The following is a 27,826-nucleotide window of genomic DNA, read 5'->3' as shown; positions in this document are numbered from 1 at the left end:
CTGAAAAAAGAGAAAGCAGAGATGCAGAGAAAATAGACAGGAAGAAATACTATTACTAACACAAGAACCAAACGTTAATAAAAAACATACAGCAACAAATAAAGTAAGAAAATACTGCAAATATTTTATGTCAACCATTTGAAAACTTGGATGAAAATAATTTTTAGGAAGCCGACTTTCAGAAATCAAAGATAAAGTAGAAAACCTGGATAGATTTATAACCATTAAAATTCCCCTACCTCAGATCACCAAGTCCCTAGTTCTACAGGGAAGTTCTCACAAATGTTTGAGAAACAGATGATCCCTATCTTATACAAATTATTCTAGATATTAGAAAAGTAAGAATGCTCCCAAAGTTGGGGGATTGTATAGTCTTGATCAAAACTAGACAAAGACAATTATATAGGAAGGAAAATCTATAATGTAATAAATAATTTTATAATATATTTTTATGTTTTTATAATAATATTTAATTTAAACAAAGGAAAACCATGTGATATTTTTAGTAGCTGATGAAAAAGTAGCTGATGAACTTCAATCCCAGAATGATTAAGGAATTCTTAGTAGATCAGGAATGGAAGGGAACTTCCTATAATTGATAAAAAATATATCTAGATAGTGTAACATTTTGGATAAGCATGTCCATTGTGGAGCCCAATCTGAATCAAATCTTAGCTCTGCCACATGACTAGGCTAATTACTTATAACCTTGTGCTAAAACTTCTTCATTCAGAGTGGTAAATGATTTTTATATGTAAATAACCTTGAAATGTCTCTGAAAACAATGAGTTAAAAAATGTCAGCCCTTATTAACATCGCCCCAACCAATAGAAAATACTTAAAGGTAAAACACTAGATGAATTTGCTTTAAAATCAGTAATGACAGAAGAATGATGGCTACCACTGTTTAATTTGATATGATACTAAATTTTTTGCCCTGATCATTAAGCCAAGGGGGTGAGGGGCAGGGGAGTGTATGGACTAGGAAAAAACAAACAAACAAAAAACCCAAAAAAACAAACAAGAAAAAAAGAAACAGAACTGTCACTGGGTACACAGAAAATCCAAAAAAAATCCATTAAAAATGATGATAACTAATGAAAGAGTTAAGAAGTCTTGCTAGATACTAGTTAATTACAAAAATCCATGCATTAGCAACAATGAATAAAATCTAATAATAAAAATATCATTAATTACAATGGAAACTATAAGCCATTTAAGATTTAGATGAGAAAACTTTTATAAAGAAAATTAGAAACTATTACTGAAAGACAATGAGGAGGGTATGAATAAGTTGAGAGATATGCCATAATAATAGTCGAAAAGACTAAGTATCAGACATCAATTTATTCCAAATAATTTATAAATACAATGCAGTACCGATGAAATTCAAGAGGCAGAAAGAACTTAATTCTAAAATCTAAATAAAATTTAAAAAGGTTAACAGAGACCGGGACAATTTTGCCTACCTCATGTCTACTTATTTTAAAGCTATAGTAGTAAAATTCAGAGAAATCTTGGCTTGGAATAGATAAACAGGCCAACAGAACAGAATAGACAAGTCAGAAACAGTGATAGAGAGACTTGTTATTTGAGAGCAGTAGCATTGTCTTGTCAAAAAAATGGTGGTAGGACCATTCACACAAAGAATAGAATAAAATAAAATTAGATTCCTCGGTTACAAAAAAATACTCCACACACATGAAAAAGATGAAAAATGAAAGGCAAAGCTTTAAAACTTTAGAGCAAGTTGAGGAAAATGCCTTTATGAACTCCACATGAGGAAACAAAATGCCTTTTTTAAATCAAGGTATAATAATGTTTCAAGGTTTCATAGCCTTCACAAACTATGAAGAAAAGGAAATGATAAATATAGATATTGACTTTTAAAACTTTTATACAGCAAAAGAAACCAGAAAGAAAGTGAAAATGCTTGCCAAAGATGGTGTAAGATTTTTACTACAACATGGAACATGAATAAAGGATTAATATCCATAATACAAAAAGAATTTCCTATAAACAAAACAAAAAAGAAACAGGCAACCTACTAGAAAAATGTGCAACAATAGAAATATGCAATTAACAAAAAGGGAACCTCAGTATAAAAATAGGAAGAAGATGTTCAGCTTAATAGTAATTACAGAAAAGACAATAAAAATGACCATGAGATACATTTAATATACTCACGAGGCTGACAATTTTCAAGTGTGACAAGAGCACTGGATTTTCAAAAGTGTGGGGTTCCTTAAAATCACTATCTTGAAAAGATAGTGATAGCGCTGCAGGTTGCAGCATTATTTACAATAGCCAAAACATGGAAACAACCTCAGTGACGCAACAGATAAATGAGCAGAGAAAATGTGGTTTATCTATACAATGGAATACTATTCGTCCATGAAAGAAGGAAATCCTGCCATTTGGGACAAATATATGGACCTTGAGAGCATTATGCTAAGTGAAATAAGACTGACAAAGACAAATACTGTGTGATCTCACTTATGTGTGTAACCTAAAAAGACAAACCAAACTCATAAATGCAGATAACAGACTGGTAGCTGCCAGAGGCCAAGATGGAAGTTGGATGAAATAGGTGAATGGGATGAAAAGGTACACACTTTCATTTATAAAGCAATGTATGGCATGGTAACTATAGTTAACAATAGTGTATTGCATATTTGCAAATTGCTAGGAGAATAGATCTTAAAAGTTCTCATGAACACATACACAAAATGTATAAGTATATGTAGCTACACATAGTTGCCTAAACATCGTGGTAATCATTTCACGATATACACATATACCAAGTCATTATATTGTACACCTAAAATTAATATAATTTATATGATGTTATGTGTCAATTATATCTTCATTTTTTTAATATGAAGTTTCTGAAATGCTTTTCTTGTTGTTGAAAATATAAATTGGTATAACCTCTTCTTTGAATAACTAGGCAATATGGAGTTAGTCAAGAGGTTTATAGTCTTTGACCCAGTAATTCCACTCCTGGGCAGATAGATACCTTAGAGACACTCTCACAGTTATGCTCAAGAAGGCATGCAAAAGAATGTTAATTTCATCATGATTTATTTCTGGTAGTGAAAACTGAAACAACATGTGTCTATCAGAAAAATCTGTAAATTAACTGTGGTACAGTCCTATGATGGAATACCATAAAGAAATTAATGAACTAAGCCTACGTATCTCTATTATTGATAAATCTCAAAAACAATGTAAAGGGAAAAAACAGTTTTCACAAGGATATGTACATGATGGAAATAGAAAATTTTTATCAAAATAGGATGAAGGATATGTACATGATAGGACACATTAAAATACAAGGGTGCCTGGGTGGCTCAGTTGGGTAAGTGTCTAACTCTTGATTTTGGTTCAGGTCATGATCTCACAGTTCATGGGATCGAGCCCCATGTCAGGCTCTGCACTTCATGTACAGCCTGCTTATGATTCTCACTCTCCTTCTCTCTATCTCTCCCCCACTCTGTTGCTTTCTCTCTTAAAAATAAGTAGACATTAAAAAAAGAAAATATTAAAACACCTGTAATCATACATTCATGGAAAAAATAAGTAACATATTAAGAATTAGGAGGGAACTATGATCAAAAGGGTAGGACTAAAAATAGTCTTGATTGCTCATTATGGTCTGCCTGGATAGCCAGCTAGCTTGGTCCTACCCACTGTATAGTGTGGAAAGGCTCCTCCACATAGAGAGATTAGTTTGGTACTTAAGTTCAACCTGGCATAAGACCAATGCCTCCTAACCCATTGTTATAAGGCCTAAACTTCTCCAGAGGGTTTGGAGCAGCTATCATGCTTAGGGCCCCAATAAATAGTTGGGAACCCAAATCCTCATTGTCTGGTATCAAACACCTTGTAAATTCTTCCACTGACAAGGCCATTGTTTTTCTTTTTACTTTCCTCTATAAGTTGAGAGACTCATAGAGGGCTCAACCTTTCCACTATAGTGAAATCCACACCATGTCCATGTCCAGGAGATAACTCGACCCTGGCATGCATTTCCAAATTTTGTTGGAGATATTGGAGGATTCCAAGCATCCATATATTGTTAATATGTGAGTTTTCCCATTCCCTATAAAAGATTTCCTTAACCCATGTCATGTAAAGTTGTGTAATTCACCTTTACTTCTTTTTATAGACCTGAAGAGACACACCCTTGTTCTACAGCAAATGCAAAAGGAATTTCTAGTGTATATATAATATTATATTTTTTAAGGCAAGAAAAGAGAGATCTGAAGCAAGTGTGACACAATATAAAGGTCTGTCAGATTAGATGGTGGATAATTTGAAGTTTGTTTTTTTTATCCTGTATAATCTTCAGTTATTGAAAATAGTTCATAATGAAAAAAAGCCAGGTGGCAAGTAACAAATCCAAAATATGTCTTTTTAGAACTCAAATAATATGATAAATTATAGGTATGTCCTTCATAAGCTCAATTATTGAAAAAAACAACAAGTTTTAACTTTAAACAACTAAGACCTATTTATTCTTATAGTCACTGAGCATAAAAATTACGAAAAATATATTAATAAATATCCATTGGGGCGTCTGGGTGGCTCAGTTGGTTAAGTGTACAACTTCGGCTCAGGTCATGATCTCACAGTTCGTGCATTCAAGCCCCACATCAGACTCTGTGCTGACGGTTCAGAGCCTGGAGGCTGCTTCAGAGTCTGTGTGTCCCTCTCTTTCTGCCCTTCCCCGCTTACTCTCTGTCTCTATCAAAAATAAATAAACATTAAAAAAATTAAAAAACCACATCCATAGGCATTGTAATATTGATTCCTCTAAATACTTGAAGAAATACTCTAAAATATTTTAATTATCACTATATTTTACTCTCCCTATTCTGAATGTTGACACACTTAAATGTCTTTAGACATTTCCTGAAATGGAATTATCAGTATACTTTGTTCTCCTTATCACTGAAAGTAGTCTCCGAACAAACATGAATGAATCTTCAGCTTCCAAAAATGTCATCTTTTTAAAAATATTTTGTGGTCTTAGCCAACTACCACAATGTACTAACTGCTAACTTGTTTGCCTGATACATTTCCTTCGGTAGGAATTAGGGAAATGCTAATTTCCTTCCTACTGATAGGAAAAGTCTACATTGAGAGCTCTTCTATGAGATCAATTGTAGGCAGTCTGTACTAAGACATACACATATAACTAACCATTGACAATGACCAACACAGAATTAATCTCCTGTATAAAATACACTCTAAATCATGCTGCAAAAATCAAATGTTCACATTTACCTTTATATTCTAAATGAAATCCAGTGTAACTAACAGATCCATCACTCCGAAAAGCCAAATGCATGGTATTTGAGCTGCTCTCTATTCTCTCTGGTAACTTGCTGTCTTGAAAACTTCCAATCAGCGGGCTATTACTGTCTGGTCCATCGTATATGTAGAGGAAGTCATAATTTGGCTCTATGCTAAAACTAAAAGAAAAAGAGAGAGAGAGAAAAGGAATTGGAATGGTTATTGCTGAGGTATTAAGTATAATAGTCATATAATCATATATTAATTCAGTCAACATCTTTAAAAATAACAGACTCTGCCAAAGTAAGCTAACTTGAAAAGTTACCTGGCAACAACACACTGAATATGGATATCAAAACAGTAGAAAAGAGAAAGGACACCTTGATATTTTCAAATATTTGTAAGTTGGCCTTGTGTCTACAAGGAATACAAATGATAGTAAGGCAGTTTATCTAATGAAAGGGTACACGGTTTGAAGTCAGAGATATAAGTTCAAGCCTTGCTTCTGCCCTTGTTAGCTACATATCCTTATGTAAATTACTTTATATCAATAAAATGTGGAGGACAGCATCTAATTTTAAAAATTTTCACCCAGATATTTTGCATCATGAAAATGTAACCTTTTTCCGTTGTCAATGGTATTATTTGCCTTGAACTTCAAAACTTACAAGCATATTTGCTGTTTAAAATTCAGCTCTACATAGCAGATTCAAGCAAAAGTTTGAAATACAAAACTTACATTAAATTACTCAAATGAAGTACTGAGTATTGTATTAGGTATTATTTTCCCCCAGGGTAATATATTTTCTTCCTCTAGAACTTGATGTAAGAGAAATCAAACCCACACACTGTCAAAGTTAAATAATGTGTAAATAAGGACATTTTAATGTGTAAATTATTCAAGTCAGTGTTTTGAATTGTAAAATTTGCATCATAAATTTGCCTACACAACCTTCAAAAGTATGAGAATTGTCTCAGAATGATTACAGAATCCATATATTTAGAAAGCAAAAGACACACAGTCATTTGTTTCTCTATTACTTAGTTCATAATGTGACAGAGAAAAAGATGGACTCAATTGGGTCATTAAGAAAAGTCAACAAGTTCACGATATAGAATAAAATCGGTAAAGCTTGCAATTGTTAAACATCCATCAGTGGAGAAACTATCTTGTCAAGTTTTACCATCTTTGCACATAAATAAGAAATTTGGTTAGGTAAGAAATGTTCTTTCCAAATCTACTGGATTTATAGAGGTTAAGTTTCCACAACAATTCTAATCCTTAACATGTGCATGTATAAGGGACAGGAATCCAGCTACTTTATTAGTGCATTAAATGGTGGTGAAGAAAGACTGGTAAAATGCAGACGTTTCCAAACTTTCCATAAATAAGGAACCCTGTACCATGAGATAATTAGGGGACAACCACATCGTTCTGTCCTAATTTATTTAGTGTACCTTCACACATCTAAAGCAATTGCTCTTGAAAGCTTTCAGTGGATATGAGGCCTAAAGTTTGGTAATTTTGGCTGTAATATAGCAGAAATCAGAGGAGAAGACTTTATTTTGTTATTTACTACCCTTCTTCTGGGATAAAACACAAACTTTCTAAACTTCATCTCTTTCCATATTAAGATTTGATCAGTATTGCAACTTTCTTACCTATGTCACTGTTGGCAGAATCACTTGAAACAGGTGCTTTCTAAATGATATTATGGTTATGTATTATCCTTAGAAGCCCCATAAGCCTATTTAACAATGGACTATTGTCCATTTTTTTTAAATTTCTAGTTTAGGCTTAAATACTTCAAAATATTGTTTTAAAACTTCTTTAAAAGTGAGAGTAAAACAAAGAAATATTTTTAAGGAAATTTTAGAATCTTGCCTGTAATGACTTTTTCCTGAAAAAAAAAAAAAAAAGAGTGCATTCTAATAGTACCTCCTATTTTACAAGGCAGTTTTATAAATATTAACTTGGTCTTGTCAATAATCCTGTGGTATAATGAAGGGATTATCATTTTCATTTTCCCAATGAGTATGCTAAGTGATCTCCGTAGGGTCACATAATAAATGACAGAGCTGGAAATCAAATTTAGGTCATGTATTTTGCCTAATATAGCCTTCTACCACTCATTTATGAACTACAATACTTTTATAAGCCCACTAAGGCCTTGTATCATTCAAATAGACATTTCTAATGTCTATACTGCCATTTCCCCAACTGTAAAAATGAGTATAATAACTTCAGCAAATTGTCTCATAACTGGATCCTGGCATATGACTAACACTATCATCGTTGTTTCGTGATTACCAATGATCAATTGTATCACTGCAAATTATAAAAATAGAAAGTCTGTATATTTACACTTTTTCACATTTGTCTGAGCTCAAATTAGTTTTTAAGACCAGTTTTAAAGATTTAACTTTAACATCTTACGTAAATTCCAAGCAGCTTTAACATACTGGCAGAAGGAAAGGCTGTGTTACCAGAGCCAACATACATCAGTCTTGGACACTGAGGGTTAGGAACATTCCTACTTAGGAACTCCTTGAATTGCTGATACCTAACACCTCCCATAGAAATATTAAGGAAAAGCATTAGGCTAGGTTTTGTGACAATTGGTACTAGTTCCATGTGAAGAAACAGGTTCATTGCAAAAAGTAAGGCACCGGAGGTAACACAGATGGTGGTGGCTGAGTTAGAGCTCAAAGTCAGCTGCCTCCTTTCCCACACAGGAGGCTGCATCTTCCACCACTTCTGTACTAAGCCTACCCTGCTATTGACATTGCTAACCAACAAATGCAAAGTCTGGAATGCTGTCTTGTAAAGCTCTATCATGAGACAAGTTATGCTGAGAAATCATATGGGAGTGATTCATCAAATTCTTCTTTGTCAACTTGACTTAATGAGATCACCAGAAAAATAAGAGGTAGAATATACGTTTTCATAAGCCCAACGGTGATGATGCTGCACAATATGGGTACTTAGAGGCTGTGAAAAGATTTTGGGTGGTACACAAATAGAAGGAAAAAATTCTGGGAATACTGACCTTTTCATCTTGAGTTTTGGGAAAAACTGAATTTTTTGAAGCAGTGACAGTAAATACAGGGAGAGAGGAAGGGTTATAAAGAGATGACATTTCATGAGAGTCAATAAACCTCTCGCCTTCAACATGTTTCCTCCACATGGAAATCTGGTGAAGATGCTCACCCACTAGGCCTTCAGAGCTTCACGAGCACCTACACCAGTACACAAGGCTTTGAAAAGTGTTGATTGCAAAGTATTGGTGTTGGAATTAATGAAAACTAATTAAAGTGTCATATAGAGAAACAAAACTTTGCCTAGTGTGAATGCTAAAGTAAAAACTATAAACGATATATTTTTTTAATGTAGAAATGCACAGGAACTCACCTGATAAATGCCAAAGAGATAACATAGTCTGTGTTGACAGTGATAGTCCAGTCACAGTCCCTGCTATGGGGATATGGATGAGGGAAGTTCGGCGAAAGAATAAAGCCTGAAGATCCTGTTAGATTGCCTCCACAAGGTGCTTTAATTTAAACAAACAAACAAACAAACAAACAAAACCCTTAAGTGATTCATAAAATTTATTAGCTATCAGTATCTGTGCAAACACTTCTCTAAAAAAATTTAGAAGGCTTCATATAGACCTGACTTTTTCTAGTATTGAATGCTTGAAAACATGGCATTGTCTTTCAAGAAAGACCATTAAAATATTAAATACATATGTACATGGTTACAGTGAACTTAGCTTCTTTACTGGTTTCAAAAGAAAAGAAGAAATTACATATGTACTTCTCTTTCTATTACTATTTGGTTTCATGTAAAAACTAAGCATTGAGAAGAGAGGTGTAGATGGTTTTCCACGGTTGCTAAGAAAAAAATCTGAAGGTCTCAAGAAAAAGTAACAAAACAAATCAAAACAAAATCTCTAATAATAAGTGGAATAATGGGATATGAGACATTTGGCTCATTTTCACATTTTCCCTGGTACATTTTTTTTATGTATTTATGGAGGAAGAGTCTTTGGCAATAGTGAATGAATGAGAATGGATAATTATCTGAGAACCTACAGCACTTTACAATAAAACATTCACACTGAATATTACCATATCGCTAAATTCTAGTTGTCTCATTTGTTGATGAAAATAGACAGACACTACAATTATTACAGTCCCAAACAAAGGTTTCTGTAACACTTCAATGAAGAGGTTCAAAGGCTTGTGAGTGAAATTCAGGGAATCGATTCTTTAAGGGATTATTGTTGAAGTCCATGTTTGACAGTTTATGATAAAATAATATACAGAATCGGCAGCTTTAGAAAAAATAGAGACATGAAGATATGGAGGGGCCCAGTTGAGTGGGGCAGTGGGGGTGTAAAAACACACATATACACACACAGGTGAGAGACAGCTTGAGATCATGATCTCATGATGTCTCATAAACATAATTAGCACATCAATATTCTCCTATCTGAGTTTTAAAATTACAGTTTCCTCACATAAATCTTACCATTCAATTATAAGGCATTTTGGATTCTTTTGACAGTAACAAACTGGTTTTGGAAGAAGGAGAATTTTATTTGGGGCAACATTTTAGAACTTCATTCTTTGCCTGAGTCTAGATGTGCAAAATCATCACTATAATTTAGTAATTTTTGCCAACTATATTATGGATGTCTATTACATTTTTCCACACCCCTCCCCTCCCTTTGTCTCAGTGTCTCAATGACAGTAGATAACCTCAGTTCCTTCTCTACTGAGAATATTTATTTGCTCAGACTTAATTTATTTACCATTGCTTACCTATTGCCTGCACATCTTTGTGGAACTTATCAAATGATGAGACATAAATATGTCAACTTTCTTCAGTCTGCCCTCTTCAAATTTCAATGTCCCCTGAATATTTCTCTTTACAATCAGAGGATAGAGTCTCTCCTGTTAATCAGGATAACACCCTTTACCTGGTCACATAATCTCTCTTCCTTCTCTGGATTCTTGTTTCCTTTGTCACTTATAATCTCGCTGCTTCATCGCCTTTCTCTACAGACATGTTCAGATCTCTTTCATCCAAAAAATAAAACAAAGTTCCTTATGACCTATTTCTTTTCACCTTTTATTTTCAACTGAAAATGTTGAATTTTACCCATTGATTAAGAAATCTCCTGGGGCGCCTGGGTGGCGCAGTTGGTTAAGCGTCCAACTTCAGCCAGGTCACGATCTCGCGGTCAGTGAGTTCGAGCCCCGCGTCGGGCTCGGGGCTGATGGCTCAGAGCCTGAAGCCTGTTTCCGATTCTGTGTCTCCCTCTCTCTCTGCCCCTCCCCCGTTCATGCTCTGTCTCTCTCTGTCCCAAAAATAAATAAACGTTGAGAAATTTCCTCACCCTTTCATGTTTGGTTACATGGCCTTACTGTGAAGAATCACCCTTACCCATATGACTCAGATAAAACTCACCTATGTATTAGATAGGACCCCTTGAATAAGCCCCCTTATTTTCCTGTCATAAGACTGTAGATTCCTATTCTTTCACTCAAATGAGTAGCAAAATTCACTCGTTAATCAGAATAAAATACATGTAATGAAACATTGGCTAACCTTTTGTCCTTCCTCTGGGCCTCTGAACTTAGGCACACCCTCAGCCTTGAGCCAGCATAGAACTCCTCCTGAGGACAGGATGGGCTTGGAAGATATTCTCTGCTCTACTGATTGATTAAGCCACACTTTCATCCTGCTCCTTACACCTGGTTCTTTCTAGCCTTGTATACTCCACTGTCGATGAGAAGAATCCCTTTTGCTTAACTCTTGAGAAACTTGTAGATCTTACGGTCACAGTGTTTTCCCAGTTACAATGGTTCACCCTCAACATGCACACTGCAATAGTTCTTTATGAATAAAAGTGTCTCCTATTTATTTATAATTTTTTTAAAAAAAACTATAAGTCTTTTGGAAAGGAGGTCTAATCTCATGAGCTCTTTCTTCAGTTGGATGTTGTATTTACTGATAGGCAGACTAACATGGTTAGCGAAGCAGGTCATCACCCGGAAAAACTCTCAAAGAAAAACACCAAAGTATTCATCCTGGGAAAACTTCTCTTCAGATTTAGAATTGTTTTCCTTTTAAATTATATTTACAGAGACACAACAACCTTTTTGTTGCTTACAGACTCTCAATGGCTTTCTTAGGTTCTTCCCATCTCTCATCCCCTCTCCAAACACTGCTATCTCTCTCAGTTTCCCTGTCCCCAACACATTCGCTTCTTAGGCTACCCTAAAAAGACTGTTGTATTGATTCATTTGATTTTTCTCTTCATATCTGTAGTCATTCTTCAGGGTTGGCTTTCACCTTAAATTCACTCTCCTTGTTGCAACTCCACTTCCAATTTTCTTCTAGTGTCTTTGTACAGACCTCAGTTTCATTGCCAGGTGTCTCTTCTTCCACTTCATCTTATAATTGTAATATTCTTCTGAGGTCCTTGCCTGGTTGTCTCTGATTTCTGCTCCATTACATTCTTCCATGTTGACAGTATCCCATTTTTTAATTCTAAGCCATATGCCCAAATGTTTACTGGCTATCTCTAATTGATAGCCTATGGGCACATCAAACACAGAATATCTGACACATTCAGTCCTCAACTCAAATTGGTTTCTTCTTTTGCATTCCAAGTTGTTTGATTAGCACTATCATCCACCTATATTCCCAGGCTAGAAGTCAAGAGTCTTCTCTTTTCTTCACTGCATACATGCATCCAATCCATCAAGAAACACTTATAGATCCTCATAGATATATTTCTACCTATTCCTCTTTCTTTGCCTACTACCATATTTCTAGATCTGATTCTTATCTGCCTCCTAAATTATTGCAATGACTTCTTGTTTTTCATGCCTCTGGTTTCTGCCAACACATCCTCTCCCAATAAAAAACATCTAATCATACTGTGCCCATGCATACAGTCCTGCAGTTATTTCACATTGCCTACAGGTAATGCCCAACTCCAGTGTAACTTTTATGACCTGACCTTTGCAACTTTTCCAGTTTTATCAACTACATAATTTGCACTCAAACACTATCAAAATGCTTCTATTCTGGCATTTCTATGCCTTTGCCCATGCTATTTATTTTTGGTGAAAATTTTTTTTCTCTTGTACACTTATGTAACTCTTACTTATGTTTCAAGATTCGTCACTGCCTCCAGAAAGTTTTCCTGGAAATTCCCAGTCTGGGCTGAACTTCAGCTCTCTTCAACTTACTCTAGTATGCACAACACCTCTGTGTTGGATCTTTTCCCTGACCGTCTTTATTTAAATATTATATTCAGGTGTCTACATTCATCACTAATCTGTAAGCCAAAGACTGTGCCTTATATGTTATTTAAAACTTGGGAATCAGTATATACTACACTTTCCATAAATGTTTGTGGAATTGCTAGTGGTTCTTTATATTGATTATGAAAACAGTAAAGATAACTAGGGATGAATGAACAGTAGAATTTGTAGCTCTGTATTTTGATAAAAATAATAGCATATTTTGCTTTTAAAACTTGCAAAATTATATGTGAACTTGAAAAAAGTTATAAAAATATGTGTAATAATGGCAAATGTACATATGTATGTATATACAAATAAAAAAAACAAGAATGATAGCAAAATGTTCTTTGTTTTATTTTATTTTATTTTTCTTGCTTAGGTAGTGGGATTACGTATAATTTGGGGAAAGCTAGGAGAGCAATTTTGTTTCAATTTTCCTTATTTTTCATAGGGAAAATTGGTCTTTTTAGTTTCCAGAAATTTTATACATATACATATGTCCATACATACGTTTATATCTTTTATCACAAAAGGTATAGGGAATTTTTTAGTACAGGAAAATATATTACATGTATTTTAATGTATCTTACTGGATATTTTCCATGATCATAATATAATTTAGGCATAAGATCATGTAAAATTCTCTTGATTCCATTATTTCTTTATCAAAGGTTTCCCAATATGTTTCATTGCTGTAGTTGATTTTGCAAATCTACAAAAGCCATTGAGACAAGCAGAGATATTATCTGACATTTATAAATCCAAAATATTCAGTGAGTAAAGAAAATTTCCTTTTCCTTAAATATACTAAATTTTAAATAGCACTTGGAAAATGCATTTTAATTTTTATGCATCTAATCATCAAGCATCCAGAATAAGATTCTCCTTAAGTCAAATAGATTTATGAATTAAATTTTCAGTTAGGTTCCATGTAATTCTGACATTAATGATTTGTTCTCAGTGTAATTTGTCAAGAGGCAGTTACACAGGCAACTACTGATAACTATTTGGCAATTTTCTTAATTTTTCTGACCCCATTTAGTTTTATTTGTGTGTACTGACTTTAACAGCAGCCCACCTGCACTAATGTCTTTGTTATTTACCTTCATATGGAGTGGGACTACTTTCCCTCTGGCAATGTCAAAGTAATCTTCACATTGTCAATTTTGTTGGAATGAATTCTATTAACTCTCTTAAGATGACGTCCTTCTATTTGGTACTTGCTTTAAGGCTGACTACTTCTACATGCAAGCAAAACGCTTTATACTCCAGAGTCTGAGACATAGACTTATAGAGTTTCTAAAAAGTGCAGGGTTTAATCTTTGGCATAGTATTTCCAATCATAGAGTTCTTTCTTATCAGTTTCTGAGGTCAAGATTTCTGCAGCCTTAGCAATTTTTCAGACTTTTTTTTTTTTTAGGTTATATTATTTTCCTCAGAAAATCTCTAATGCATATCCTCTCCCCAAGCTATTTTTTCCTACCCCCCAAAAAATAGTACCCAGCACCATAATCCATACAAAAACTTTCCACAACCTGCTCAATTTAAGTAAGATTTAATGGTCCACTATTTTTTTCCCCTAGAATTAGGATTTGCTAGCTGAAGTCTTATCTACAAAGAATTTTGTAGGCTGGAATTTTATAACAGTCTATCACAACACTCTCCTTTCCTTTATGTTTTATATTTTGCTGTATTCTTGAATTTTAGTGTAAAGCTGTTCAATATTGTAGGATTCTAAATATACAACATTTGACATTACATAGCCTTCTAATAAGCAACACTCTTTAACTAGGTTGAAGAATTATAATAAAGCAAATGTTCTACAATCAGTCTGTAGAGTTCTATCATTTCTTCTTTACGCCAAGATTCTCTTTATGAGATAGTCAAATTCCAATTGTTTAGAATGCAGTGTTTTAATATAATTGGAATTTTTTAGGTTAACTGAAGAGTAAGCAAATGAAAAGTTCATTTTCTCAGGCTCTTTTTCTTGGAAAGTGTTTCTTAACTGTATTTTGTTCCTTGCTTGTATGAGTGTAGTTATGGTAAATATGGTAAATGTAAATGATTGATGATTTAGAATCTTGTAGTGGTACATGAAGAAAAACATAAGTCTTTAACTGCAATAATGAAGAGTAAAGGGAAATATGGCTAAATCTGAACTGGTTCAAGATACGTTCTTAATTGGTATGTTTTTTCCAGTCTTTCTTTTTTTTTTTTCTTGTTATTTGCCTCATTTTCTACAGAAGTCTAAAACTGTCTCTTCCCTGTTTTGAGCTGTTAGATATCTTGCTTTGTGCATTAAATGTTTTCTTGTTAAATGCCGATGTGTAAAATACAGAAAATGTGATGAGAAAATGTAGATTTTTTAGTTTTCATTTCACTAGAAAGTAGGTTCACAAGAACAGGGAACTTCTCCATCATGCTTTACTGCTTATTCCTCCATGTTCAGAACAATGTCTAGGACACATTGAATGGCTAACGAATTTTAGCTTGCAACTCTTGCATAAGAAGTTACAAGATGGGGTAAAGGAAACCTGAATAATTGAGTGCTTGTGTTTGTTCACTTCTCACTGATGTACTAAACACTCTTTCTATTACCATGTGACTCAAAAAATCATTATGAATGATCATTGAAAATGTATTTATGAGTTGGATATATGTGAATAAAAATAAAGTTTTCTTTCCTAAATGTGCTAGGTTTTCATATGCTGAGTGCTATAAGAAATAAAACCATGAACAATGAATGAGTGAATATGGGATCTTCTTTCAAGTTGCTTACAGTGTAATTTTATTTTATCAAAATAAAAACATACTTTTTTTAGAATTAATGAATTGAATGTAAAGCCAAAGCTTTGAAACTAAACTTAAGTTTCAATAAAAATTTTTTTGAGAAGAAATAGCCATTAGAGAGGCAAGATGAATATGGCCCATTTTAAATGTAGAATCTGCATCAACTCTTTAAGTTTTAAAAGCAGTGCATAACTACAATTATATAGTAGATAAGGGAAAAATGAGACTTTTCAAGAGCTTTGATCCTTAACTTTTAACTTTTCTTCCTCCTCCTCCTCCTCCTCCTCCTCCCCCTTCCCCTCCTCCCTCTCCTCTCCCTCCTCCTCCTCCTTTCCCTCCTCCTTCTTTTTCTTCTTCTTCTTCTTCTTCTTCTTCTTCTTCTTCTTCTTCTTCTTCCTCCTCCTCCTCCTCCTCCTCCTCCTCCTCCTCCTCCTCCTCCTCTCCAAACTATTGAGAATCTAATGAAATTGTGGACTCTCCCCTTAGGGGGAAAAATATAGTCATTTAAAATTTTGTGTATTTTTTTGAGGTTCATAGATTTTTGAAATCTTAGATCCTGTATAGAACCTATTCTAGAATACTGTGCTTAATAACATCAGCACCCATTTTATCCATTGTTTGATACTTATATAAAACTTTAATTGTTCTTTAATTCGTACCTATACAGACTGGTGGGCTGGGCTGCCAGAAGTAGCGATTTTCTACCTGAATGCAGGTTATTCTTTCCTCTCCTTGAAGCTCATATCCTGGGTCACATTGAAAAACAACAGTGTCCCCGGGTTCTCGTCCATCCCCATTTCGAGTCCCATTCATGGGAACCCCTGGGTCACGACATGCAGTAGCAACAGAACCTATCAAAAGACAAAAACAAACCTTTAGTTTTGATGCTATCAAAGTCAATTTCAAATTTCCAGATCTTACAGTTTAGAACCTTCCTCACATCTATGTGCTTTTAGAAAATTAACTTTAAAAATGCTTGAGCCAATTTGTAAATGCCTGCTCAAAAAATAATTTTAATGTGTTTTTTTTGTTAACTTGTGTGCTTACTTGTTTCAATAAAGGGCATGACATTTTAGTAGCTAAATAATAGGTTTACTGAAGATTAATAGATGCCATGTGAAAAGATTGTGCAGAGGATGAAAAGAAAGCTGCAGACCGAAAGAACATAACTGTAAGGTACATATTCCACAAAGGACTTGTATGTAGAGTATATAAAGAACTCTTACAAGTCAACTATAGGCAGAGGGGGAGGAAGGAGAAAAAATTCAATTAAAATATTGACAGAATACATTCCAATGAAGAGGATACTGGATGGTACATGAAAAGATGTTCAACATCATTAGCCATTAGGAAAACGCATTTTAACATTGCAATGAGATATCACTATATACCAATCAGATGGCTAAAATAAAAAAATAAGATAACTGAATGCTGGAAATATTATGGAGAAAATGAAATTACTCATGTAAAGCACTTGGGAATGTAAAATGTTACAGCCACTCTGGAAAGAAGTGTGGTAGCTTCTCACAAGACTACATATGTGCTTAGTATACAGCTTAGTAATTGCACTCTTGTACATTTATCCCGCAGAAATGATGATTTATGATCACATAAAAACCTGAACACATATTTATATATAGAAGCTAAAAAGTTGGAACCACCCAATATCCTTCAACAGGTGAGTGACTAAACTGTGTATTCATACCTTGGAACAGAACTCAACAATAAAAAGGAATGACAATACGTATGACAACTTAAACAGTTCTGAAAGGAATTAAGCAGAGCAGAAAAATACAATATCAAATGGTTACACACTGCATGACTTTATTTCTATACTATTCTTGAAGTGACAAAACTAGAAAGCTGGAAAATAGATTAGTGGGTACCAGGAGTTGTAGGAGGAGGGGATGGGAGGCAGTGACCATGGCTGTAAAAGATAACATGAGGGATCCTTGTGACGGACTGTACTGTGTTTTCACTGTGGTGGTGGTCATACAAATCTACATAGAGCTAAATAAGCACACACACACACACACACACACACACACACGAATATACATAAAATTAGTAAACTTTGAATAAGATTGGTAGATTGTATCAATGTCAGTTTTCTGGTTGGGATATATGTCCTATAGTTATGCAAGAAATTGTCAATTCAGGAAACGGTGAAGAGTATACAGCATCTCTTTTTATTATTTCTTAAAACTGAATATAAATCTAAACGTGTCTAAAAATGAAAAGTTAAAAAAATCATTACAGAAAAGGAGAGTAGTATGACACCATAGGAAAGGAACTGTTCTTCTATACACAGTGTATGACACATTTAATAATAGTTAACTCCAATTATTCAGGTTAATGGAACAAAATATTATGTTGAATTATCATGAAGTGGATTTACCCTAAAGCATATGGCAATTAAGTATCAAGACAAAGAACCTATTAAAATTTCCATTTAAACTATTAATAAACTATATTCATAAATATAGGATTTAGCACTTGTATAAATTATTTTTTTAATTGCATCTTCAACTAATGACACAAATTTCTGGATTGCAGATACATAACTGATATTCACTGATTCATTCACTTATAACAATATATTCCAGGCATTGTGCTAGGTTCTAGGAATACAAAGAAGAATTGAGCAGACACAAATAGAACTGAACAGACTTCAAATTATTTTGCACAGTGCGGTACCAATAAAGAAATTCTATTATATACATCCTGAGTGAGTAGATATTTATATAGATACATAGGTAGGCAGATAGAGATAGACATATAGGTAGGTAGATAGATAAACATAGACAGATTCATCAATATATCAATCTGTTAATCTGTCTAGTAAATTGTTTTAGCTCATCTCTCTAACACGCATACACAACAAAAAAACTAGACCCTACACACAGTATCGTAATGCTCTGATTCCCAACGTTCTGGGAATCAAGAAGAACAGTTAAGAAACTGAAAAAAAAAAGGATATTGTTGGGATCTTAAGCCTGACACCGAATAAAAAGAAGTAACAACAAAAAAGTGATCATTCATATATATATAAATGAATATGTAATATGCATATATACATATGCATGTATATTCTGTTACTTTATTGACAAACTAAAAATGGTTAATTTTTAAAGGATTATATTTTTCAAAAGGTTAGAAAATGTAGACTGCAAATATCATTTTACTGATCACTTAAACAAAACAAACCTGTGTATCATTATATGTGTAATCAAAAGTCTTACAGTTTTGCTTTATTTTTCTGATAAACTAACGTTTCTGAGCAATGACTAGAGGAAGGGGTTTTACCTATATAATTCCTTTAGTATTCCTAACAATACTGTGAGGCAAATAGCATTACTATTCTCATTTTAGAGGTGAGAAAACTAAAATTTAGAGAGATTAAATAACCTGAGTACAGAACCTGAGATTAAATAACCTGAGATTAACAAAACCTGAGTACAGAACCAAGATCTCAACCCAAATCTGTCTGATTTTAGAGCCCAAGTACCTAAATGTTATACTAGATTATCCTCTTCTACCTGTAACTGTCCTGGAGATGCAAGTTTTCTCCTCAATAAAATAAAATAAAGTAAAATAATACAGTAAAATAAAATAAAATACCCAATTTAAAAATTATGGAAAAGGTAGAGATTATATCCATAAATAGAAAAGCTAGAGCTGGCATAAATTTGAACCACCTTCAAAAATATTAAATTTACCTTCATATGAGTTACTTTTGAAACAGTTGTTTTTAGTTGTTAATTACAAACTCATTTTGGAGAATATTGAGGGAGGAATATAGGGACTTTGTTCCAATTTCAAAGTGAATTTGTTCTGTAATACCCATGTGTCCCTTAGCAAAGCATCTACAATGCATCACGGGCTCTGGGAATTATGTTCTTCCATTATTGATAGAGATTTTTGTGAAGTGTTTCTGTGATAAACTGAGTCATGAAGGTTTTCTTAAATTGTTCTGGGATGGTTTTCACCCAAACTAAACTGATACCTGTATTCGTTTTACAAGATGTAAGTGGGGAGTGATGTTCTAAGATTTTTTTTAACGTTTATTTATTTATTTTGAGAGAGAGAGACACAGAGAGAGAGAGACAGAAAGAGAGAGCAGGGGAGGGGCATAGAGAGAGGGAGACAAAATCCCAAGCAGGCTCTGAACCATCAATATGGAGCCCAGTGTGGGGCGCGAACCCACGAACCATGAGATTATAACATGAGCCAAAATCAAGAGTAGGACACCTGACTGACTGAGGCACCTAGGTGCTCTGAAGATATTTTTATTGGAGAGAAGTGACACAAATGTGAAATGTGCTCTATTTTCAAAGTAAAAAATAGTAATTATATAAAATTATTTAAAAAAACTTCATTAGTTTTTGTTCTTGAGGCTAAGCATGCACTGGAATCTGGTTTTGCAAAAAGCTTGATGCTTCAGATAAACATTCTCAAAAATAAAAATGAATGTATAACAATGTTAGAGAAATATATTGAAATAAAAGCAGTAAATACAATCATGTCTTAGCTGAATTTAAGAGAAAAAAATATGTTTTTGCTGACATTTACTGTGCTTAAAGACTTAAAGTGGAACTAAGTGGTTAAAGTAAGTCTTTGATACAACTAATATATGGTGTTTGAAAATATGCATTTGCCTTTGGGTCTGGTCAACTTAAAGAAAGAGAGGTGGGGAACACCTATTGTTACTTTTCCTCTTAATTAATAAACAAATTAAGAATAAGATTTTAAAACACAATAGACAATGATGGGGTTTAATGAAAGACCAAAACTTTTTTTTCCTCTTGGAATTGCTTGAGTTCTAAAACAATTAGTTAAATGTACACAGGAACAATTGCTCGGTGTGAATGGTGTTGTCTTATTTTCTTTCTTTATCCAAAGTTTAATCTCCATACTGGTTACACTCTGTGTTTGTGGGCTGACAAAATTATAATAATTTTAACATCAATCATTCTTGTTTTCTGTATTAAATAGAAACTATAGCCACTGAAGAAAATAATCACTTAGGGAACCATATTATATCTCCTTGGGAATCAGCAGTGAAGTAATCTCATACAATTAGGATAATTAAAATAGCGATTATAGAATGCTAGAACTTAATATATTATCACATATGTAAAAATAGATTGGTAATTTTTATTCAATATTTATTTTTCACTTTGCTGGAACCTACAATTCTCAAAATTTATAATTCTTATGTGCATTTTCTTTTTGTTGTGTAAATTTTAAGTAGAAGTTTAATCCCTTCTTTTTATTCTCTTTTATTCTGGAATAGCATGTAAGATGTTTCTATAGAATGAAGACTCTTTTGCAATTAAGTGCTTTAATTTAGCAACTATTTTAAGCACATTAAATAAATATACATCAGAAAATACTACACTTACTATATAAGTATTAACATGAGTGATTTCTATTTACGTTCTTAATTTCTTTAGTCTGAATTGCTTCAAATTTAATTGATGAAATGAACATCTGTAGTTGTTCCATTAGGTTTAAGTCTGATTTTTCCTGACACAAATGTAAACACAAATTCCAACAAAGATGAAGGGTTTTAACAACTTTGATGCCTCACCTGCGATGATATCATGAAAGGAACATTCTGGAAATGCATATGATAGGTCATTTATATATGATACAAAATCCAAAAATAGCTTGGATTTATTTACCTTACAAAACTTTATTAAACTGACAACAAAAGATAACTGCCCTTCCTTGTTTCTCTCCCCTCAAAAGGATTGGCCATTTATATTTTGGTTATTCTAGAAATGGAATTATCCAGTAGCTACTATGTATTGTATTTCTTATACTAGCTATTTCATAGAAATGATGATAGCCACAGGGAAAAAGTATGTGTGAATAGTTAACATTGTTAATTTGTAATAATTTTGGACACTTACTGTCTGAATTTCAAAGATTGTATTACGAACTGTACCTCATTTGACTGACAAAAAGTCTGGTTACTACTATTATCCATATTTTCCCAATGAGAATATTAAGACTTAAAAGGAATAAGAAACTTGCCCAGTATCACACAGTTATCTAGGGTGGTTTAAGTGATAATGCAGACATGAGAATGTATCCAAGGGACATTTCTTAAATAAAAATGATAGAGTTTTTGAAATTAAAAAAAAAATGTTCAAAGTGTGGACAGGGTAAAACTCAAATGATACCATAATTTAAAATAAAATTTCTAAAATACATTATTAAAGTTTAAATACCATTTTAAAAATAGGAAGAGCAACTATCTACCGATCATTCTGGTGAAGTAGTCCAAAAGCCTATACATTTACAACATTTGACTTTAAGTAATTAATTAATTTTTACTAAAAACAATTGCACAGTTATCAACATTACAGTCTTATTCATAGGATTCCATTGGTATGTATTGTGTAAAACTAAATAAAGTCTGTGTATCTAAGAGAGATACAGTTAAATATGAATGATAATTGATTTAGAATAGATTCCAACAAAATAATGATAATGATGATTGCTGCCTCTGTTGAGAGCATATGTTGTCCAAAGCATTTGGCTAAAGATTAAGTTTATACGCTTAAACCAGAACATAAAATTCTTATGAAGTATTATTATCATCTCTACTTTTAAATGGGTAAAATGAGCCTCCGTGATGTTAAGTGCTTGCTGGAAGCACAGTGAGGATTTGAACTCAAGAAACAGCAGGGTTTCCACGACTGTAGGGTATTGTCTCGGTACAAACCTATGCCATTACCAGATAAAACAACAAAGTCATGTCATACTAATGAGATTTTACGTTGTTGATTGATGAAAGAATTAGATCTAGTTTTAGATGGAAAGGCAGAAATACTGAGCAGTTTATAATTCTTCATTACTACACAACAAAATTACTTGCTGCTAATATCTCACCATAAAGGGAAGCAAAAGAGACAGACCCTAGGTTCTTTTCATAGGTATTCTTAAGAACAATGTAAATAAATTTAGCCATATATATCCTAAATTTAGCCACATATGTGCCAGATGGTATTCTTTAATTATAAAACTAAGGACATTCCACTCTAATTGTTTTTTCATTCTCTTCTTTTTATTTTTTAACTTTTTAAAACATTTATTTATTATTGAGAGACAGAGAGACACTGAGCATGAGCAGGGAAGGGACAGAGAGAGGGGGAGACACAGAATCTGAAGCAGGCTCCAGGATCTGAGCTGTCAGCACAAAGCCTGATGCAGGGCTCAAACTCATGAACCGTGAGATCATGACCTGAGCCGAAGTCAGACACTCAACTGGCTGAACCACCCAGGCGCCCCTTTTCATTCTCTTCTTCCCATCCTTTTTTTTTTTTTTGTCTGATTTCTCCCCTTATAGTTTACTGAGAGAGTAGAAGCAATAAGATAGGCATGACTTCATTTTACCAGCACCAAATCTATTGGCCCAGTGGTGTCATATCCATATTCCCTGCTTCCTCTCCGGTTGGAATGGAGAAGGTGTTTTTATTCTATATGAGGTCAACCTCCGTTCTTGTGCTGCTGGTATTAAGCCCTTTTTATTTCTCAAGGACTCTGTTCCTAAATATTTCTTATCCCTTCTGAATTACCAGTTCCTCCTTCCTCCGTGGTCCATTCCCAATAGCATACAGACATAACTTATGTACTCCATCTTAAATAAACCAGCAAAACTCTTATTACCTCTCCATCCTCTTTCAATTATTTTTCCCATTTCTCTCTTTTAATAGGAAACTTATTAAGCATCTGTCCTGAGGGAGTTATCTGTATAGCTATTTCCAGTTTCATCATCAGCCTTGCATCTCATATCCTTACTAAACTGCTCTTGTTAAATCTAGCTGCCGGATCCAGCGGTAACTTCTGTACCTTCTTTTTTCAGAGACTTCTCAGCAAAATGTGCCACAGTACATCGTTCCTTCCTTCTACAAGCACTTGTTTCCTTGGCCTCCCAGTCATTAGACTCTAGTAGTTTTCTTTTGGGCTTAGTTGCTTTCCTTTTTGGTATCTTCTGCTGTCTCTGTTTTTTTTTTTTTTTTTTAACCTGATGACTGAGGGCTAGAATACTTCAGGGATTAGTAGTTAATGTTTTGTTTCCTTCTTTGTACAGTTTCTTCTAGGATAACTTCATCTGACCCCATCGTTTCAAAAACTCTTTTTAGCTTCATGCCTCTCAAATGTATACATTCAGCATTGATGTCTCTCCTGAGCTTGAGATCAGGCAATTCAACTGCCTATTTAACTCCTTTAGTTAGAGATCTAACAGGTCCTTTAATTTACCACGCCCAAAAGATTCATGAAATTGTAAAATATTTTAATTATCAGATTTTTGGAAAGAAAAATGTAAAAAACTTAAAATTTCACCTGCATATATAATTTTCCTATGCTATTAATGTCAATAAAACACATAACACTTCCATTTTGAAAGTAAAAATTTCTCATTGCAAAATTCTAATTTATTATGGCATGCAGATAAAAATACTTTGGTATAAATAAATTCTCCATGAAAGGTAAAAAATCACTGACATAAGAAATAAATTGAATATCAGCAAAAATATAAAGTCTTATAATTTTTACTCTATTTTTTATGTCAGTGGTTTTGCCTTGTATGGAGAATTTTATACCACTAGGTAGTACAGCCCATGACGGAGTTCTCAGCATTGCTACAACTCATCGTTGCTATAAATACACTTCTGACTTCTCATTTTATATTTGTTTTAAAATAATTGAGAGTGTAATTCAATTGGAAATATGTACCTCACCTGATACGTATTTTACAATCCTAACTAGTGCATGTGTAGATTTCAAGCACGGCATGGATAGCAGCTTGAACTATTATTCAGAGGCAACGTCTGAATTATTATGTTAGTGACCTTGGGCAAATCAATGTTCTGGTTTTCTTATTCCATTGTTTTCTATAATAGGGAATAAATACCCTAAAATCACTCGTAAGTCCCAGTGTATCCTTTCTATTCAGAAAGTTGACTCTTTGATGCAAACTTGTTTATCACAAGACCTTTCAAAAAAGAAAAACCTAGGATTTCATACAGTTGAATACATAGTTATCAGAAGTAAGAGAAACTTAGAGTCTAGTCTCTACTACGTTAAGAAAGGACACTGGTCATATTTGTACTTGTTCCCTGAATTTTAGCTGCCTCATCTGTAAAACTGGCATAGTAATATTTTACCTGCCCGCTTTAGTATCAGAAAAATCTTAACATTCTTTTCTAACAATTATACAATCCTATGAAAATATCAATTCTGAATCACTAAAGACCAGTGGTTTTGTACGTTTTTGTAACATCAGGAGACTTCAGCAAGGTCACAGTCCAAATTTCGTTTAAGTTTAAGCCCTAAGTCCCTCTCTTCCAGTTTTATTGCCTTATACTTTTGTATGGTCTGAGAAATGGCCCTATATTCTCCATTTCACTATCTGTAAGGAATTCAAGTCGGGTAATGGGAATATTTAACCTGGAAGGAAATCCCATCCAGTGTCAAATCAATCAGCAAATATTTGAAATGCAGTTGGTAACCTAGAGGTGGATTTCACCCTGGAGTATTTTGCCCTTGATTGAGCTCTTGCTTAGTACAAGATCCATCAATTTTATAAAGAATGTTCAACATCATTATTAGGCTTACACTTTGCCAGCTCCTCAGTAATGTGGCTATCTTTAGAATTTCATTATGTTTCTAAGGATACACCTAATGATATGGCAAGTTAGGTTAAAGTAGATGGCAGCATGACAGAAACATTCCCATCAACTCAGGAAGGAAATGAAGCTGCTAATGCATCAGATGCAAAAGGAATCTCAAAGCCCGCGTTGTAGTACACTTCCAAGAACATAGACATTTATTTTTATTTTTTAAATTTTTGTTAATGATTAGTTATTTTTGAGAGAGAGAGAGAGAATGTAGCACCTGCACGCATACTGGGGAGAGGCAGAGAGAGAGGGAGTCAGAGGATCTGAAGCCAGCTCTGAAAAAAGAGAGCCCCTGTGGGGTTCGAACTCAAGAACTGTGAGATCATGACCTGAGCTGGCACTTAACCGACTGAGCCACCCAGGCACCCCTAGAAATTTATTTTTTAAAAAGACATATTTATTCAATTATTTCACCAGATAATTGTTATGCAACCACAACGAGCCAGTTATTATGCTTCATATTGGAGATAGATTTTAATGACATGACACCTCCCTACCTTCACTGATGCTTATGCTCCAGTACACAGACAAAAGTGGGAATAAAATTGTTGATGCAGTTTTTGTGAAATCAAAGGCATGTTAGGTTGAGGACCCAATGTTACCTACAGAGGAAACTGATTTTATATCTAAAAATTATATAAGCTTATATAAAAGTCTAATTTGCAGTTGAACACTAATATTAAGGGATCACTAGAATTAATAAACAAAAAAAGGGAAAAATCACATAAAAATGATTTTACATTATTTTTAAGTGCCAGTGCACATTTAGTTTTACATTATTAAAGAGACTTCCTATTCAATCAGATTCATTTAACATTTGCTAAGTACTTAATACCAGGTGCAGTGCCAATTTCTAGGGATACAAATATTAATACGATAATATCCTCGTTCTTCAAAGGAAAATAATCTAAGAGGGACAGCAGATGTGTACATAGCTTTACTATACTAAAATGATGTTTTACCACTCAAACTGCAAAATTCTGGGAATGAAAGAAGAAGTTAAAAATAACTTGTATAATTAAAAATATGTTCTAACAAAATTGGAATTACACTGATGAACATTTCAAAATAGCTATCTACACAAAAACAGTTTTTAAAATGAAATAATTTCTTAAAAATGCCAAATATCTGTGCACAAAAATACATTCTTTATATGAATTACCTAAACATTAAAAATAATGTTAGCAAAATACTAATTTACAATGTACATGTACATTTTTAATTGGTTTCTTAGCCATTATTTAGTGCTTTTTACTATTTTTCTAAAGAATTAATATATTATTATTAACATTGTTAAAGATATTTTTAATACATTTAAAATATTGGCATGTTAAACTGATATCTCCATAGGCCATACTATTTTTAATCAAGAAAGTTTCCTCTTTATATGGGCTGAGCTATCTGGTAAACTTAGAGCTAATTTTTAAAATGGAAGAAAGTCTCAATTTTATTTTTGTCATTCAGTGATGTGTATATATTTCAGCTCAAATATTTTCAAAGACACTGAATGCTTATTTCTTTTCAGATACCTTTCTTTGACAAAGATTATTATAACATAAAACTTGTCAAACAAGTTTTCTTAAATTATGATTTTTAAAAATATTCACTTACAAGCTATATAATTGTGTATTTTCTCAACCTTATTCCATTCTAGTATAAAATATAAATTTAATACAATTAAAAATAAGATCATTTCCAATTTTAATTTTGTACAGTGTTTGAGCATTCACACTTCCATAGAAATAACATTTAAATGTCTTCTTGATGCTAAACTTTGTTTTTGATAATTGCAACTCACCAAAAACTTCAAAGCTGATGATCTTTAGCACTCCAATAACTGAATATTTTGATTAAAGATTTACAACTGATTTAATGAAAAACAACCACATTTAAAAGTTTTATTTGCAGAAAATTTCAACACCTTAGTAGGGTTTTTGGTTGATTTTACAAGAGTACTTCAGAGATGCAAATCTTTCTAAGTCTGAATGACAATGAACAGCAAAAAAGAGAAAAGAGTACTGACACACTCATTTACTTATTTTTTGAATCAGCATTACTCTGTCATACACACACACAAATATAATTCTGTTATTTCACTGTATATAAAAGTATTTGTAAATTTTAACAATTTTATTGTGATGAGTAGCATTTGCTTGGTCAGAGTTATGAATTACACATACACTGCAAGCAATTCTAAGTATATTTCTATTTCTTAAAATTTTTTAAGTTTATTTATTTTCAGATAGAGAGAGACAGAGAGAGCATGAGCAGGGGAGGGTCAGAGAGAGAGGGAGAGAGAGAATCCCAAGCAGGCTTTACACTGTCAGCAGAGTCCTACATAGGGGTTGAAATCACAAAGTGTGAGATCATGACCTGAGCCAAAATCAAGAGTCAGATGCTTAACCAGCTGAGCCACCCAGGTGCCCCTTTCTGTTTCTTAATTTTATGAGAGCTTCGTTTTTATCACGAGGCTATGTATCATCAAAACTTATATTTGTATTATCACAAAACATATTATCACAAAACAACTATATTTAATATTAAAATTTTTAAATGTGAACTTTGTCTTACTTAAAAAATAGTTAAAGATAATTCTCTGCTTGGGGCGCCTGGGTGGCTCTGCAGTTGGGCGTCGGACTTCGGCTTAGGTCATGATCTCACAGCTCCTGAGTTCGAGCCCAGCGTAGGGCTCTGTGCTGACAGCTCAGAGCCTG

General features: G+C 33.5%; 1 protein-coding gene across 6 annotated transcripts in view; it reads right to left on the bottom strand.

Annotated features, from left to right (window-relative positions):
• Nucleotides 1-27,826, bottom strand: part of CSMD3 (CUB and Sushi multiple domains 3) — a 1,255,667-nt gene that overhangs the window by 277,688 nt on the left and 950,153 nt on the right. For all 6 annotated transcript variants that reach the window (XM_045453867.1, XM_045453870.1, XM_045453869.1 and 3 more), the window contains 3 exons: nt 16,077-16,268; nt 8,714-8,852; nt 5,293-5,480 (listed from right to left, as the gene is read on the bottom strand). In XM_045453867.1, coding sequence (XP_045309823.1) covers nt 5,293-5,480; nt 8,714-8,852; nt 16,077-16,268 — 519 coding nt within the window. The remainder of the gene's footprint in view (nt 1-5,292; nt 5,481-8,713; nt 8,853-16,076; nt 16,269-27,826) is intronic.

The sequence above is a fragment of the Leopardus geoffroyi genome, chromosome C3, assembly GCF_018350155.1.
Source record: "Leopardus geoffroyi isolate Oge1 chromosome C3, O.geoffroyi_Oge1_pat1.0, whole genome shotgun sequence".
Lineage (NCBI taxonomy): Eukaryota > Metazoa > Chordata > Mammalia > Carnivora > Felidae > Leopardus > Leopardus geoffroyi.
Note: the sequence above shows the minus strand (reverse complement) of the source record. Positions and strands in the feature narration are given on the sequence as shown.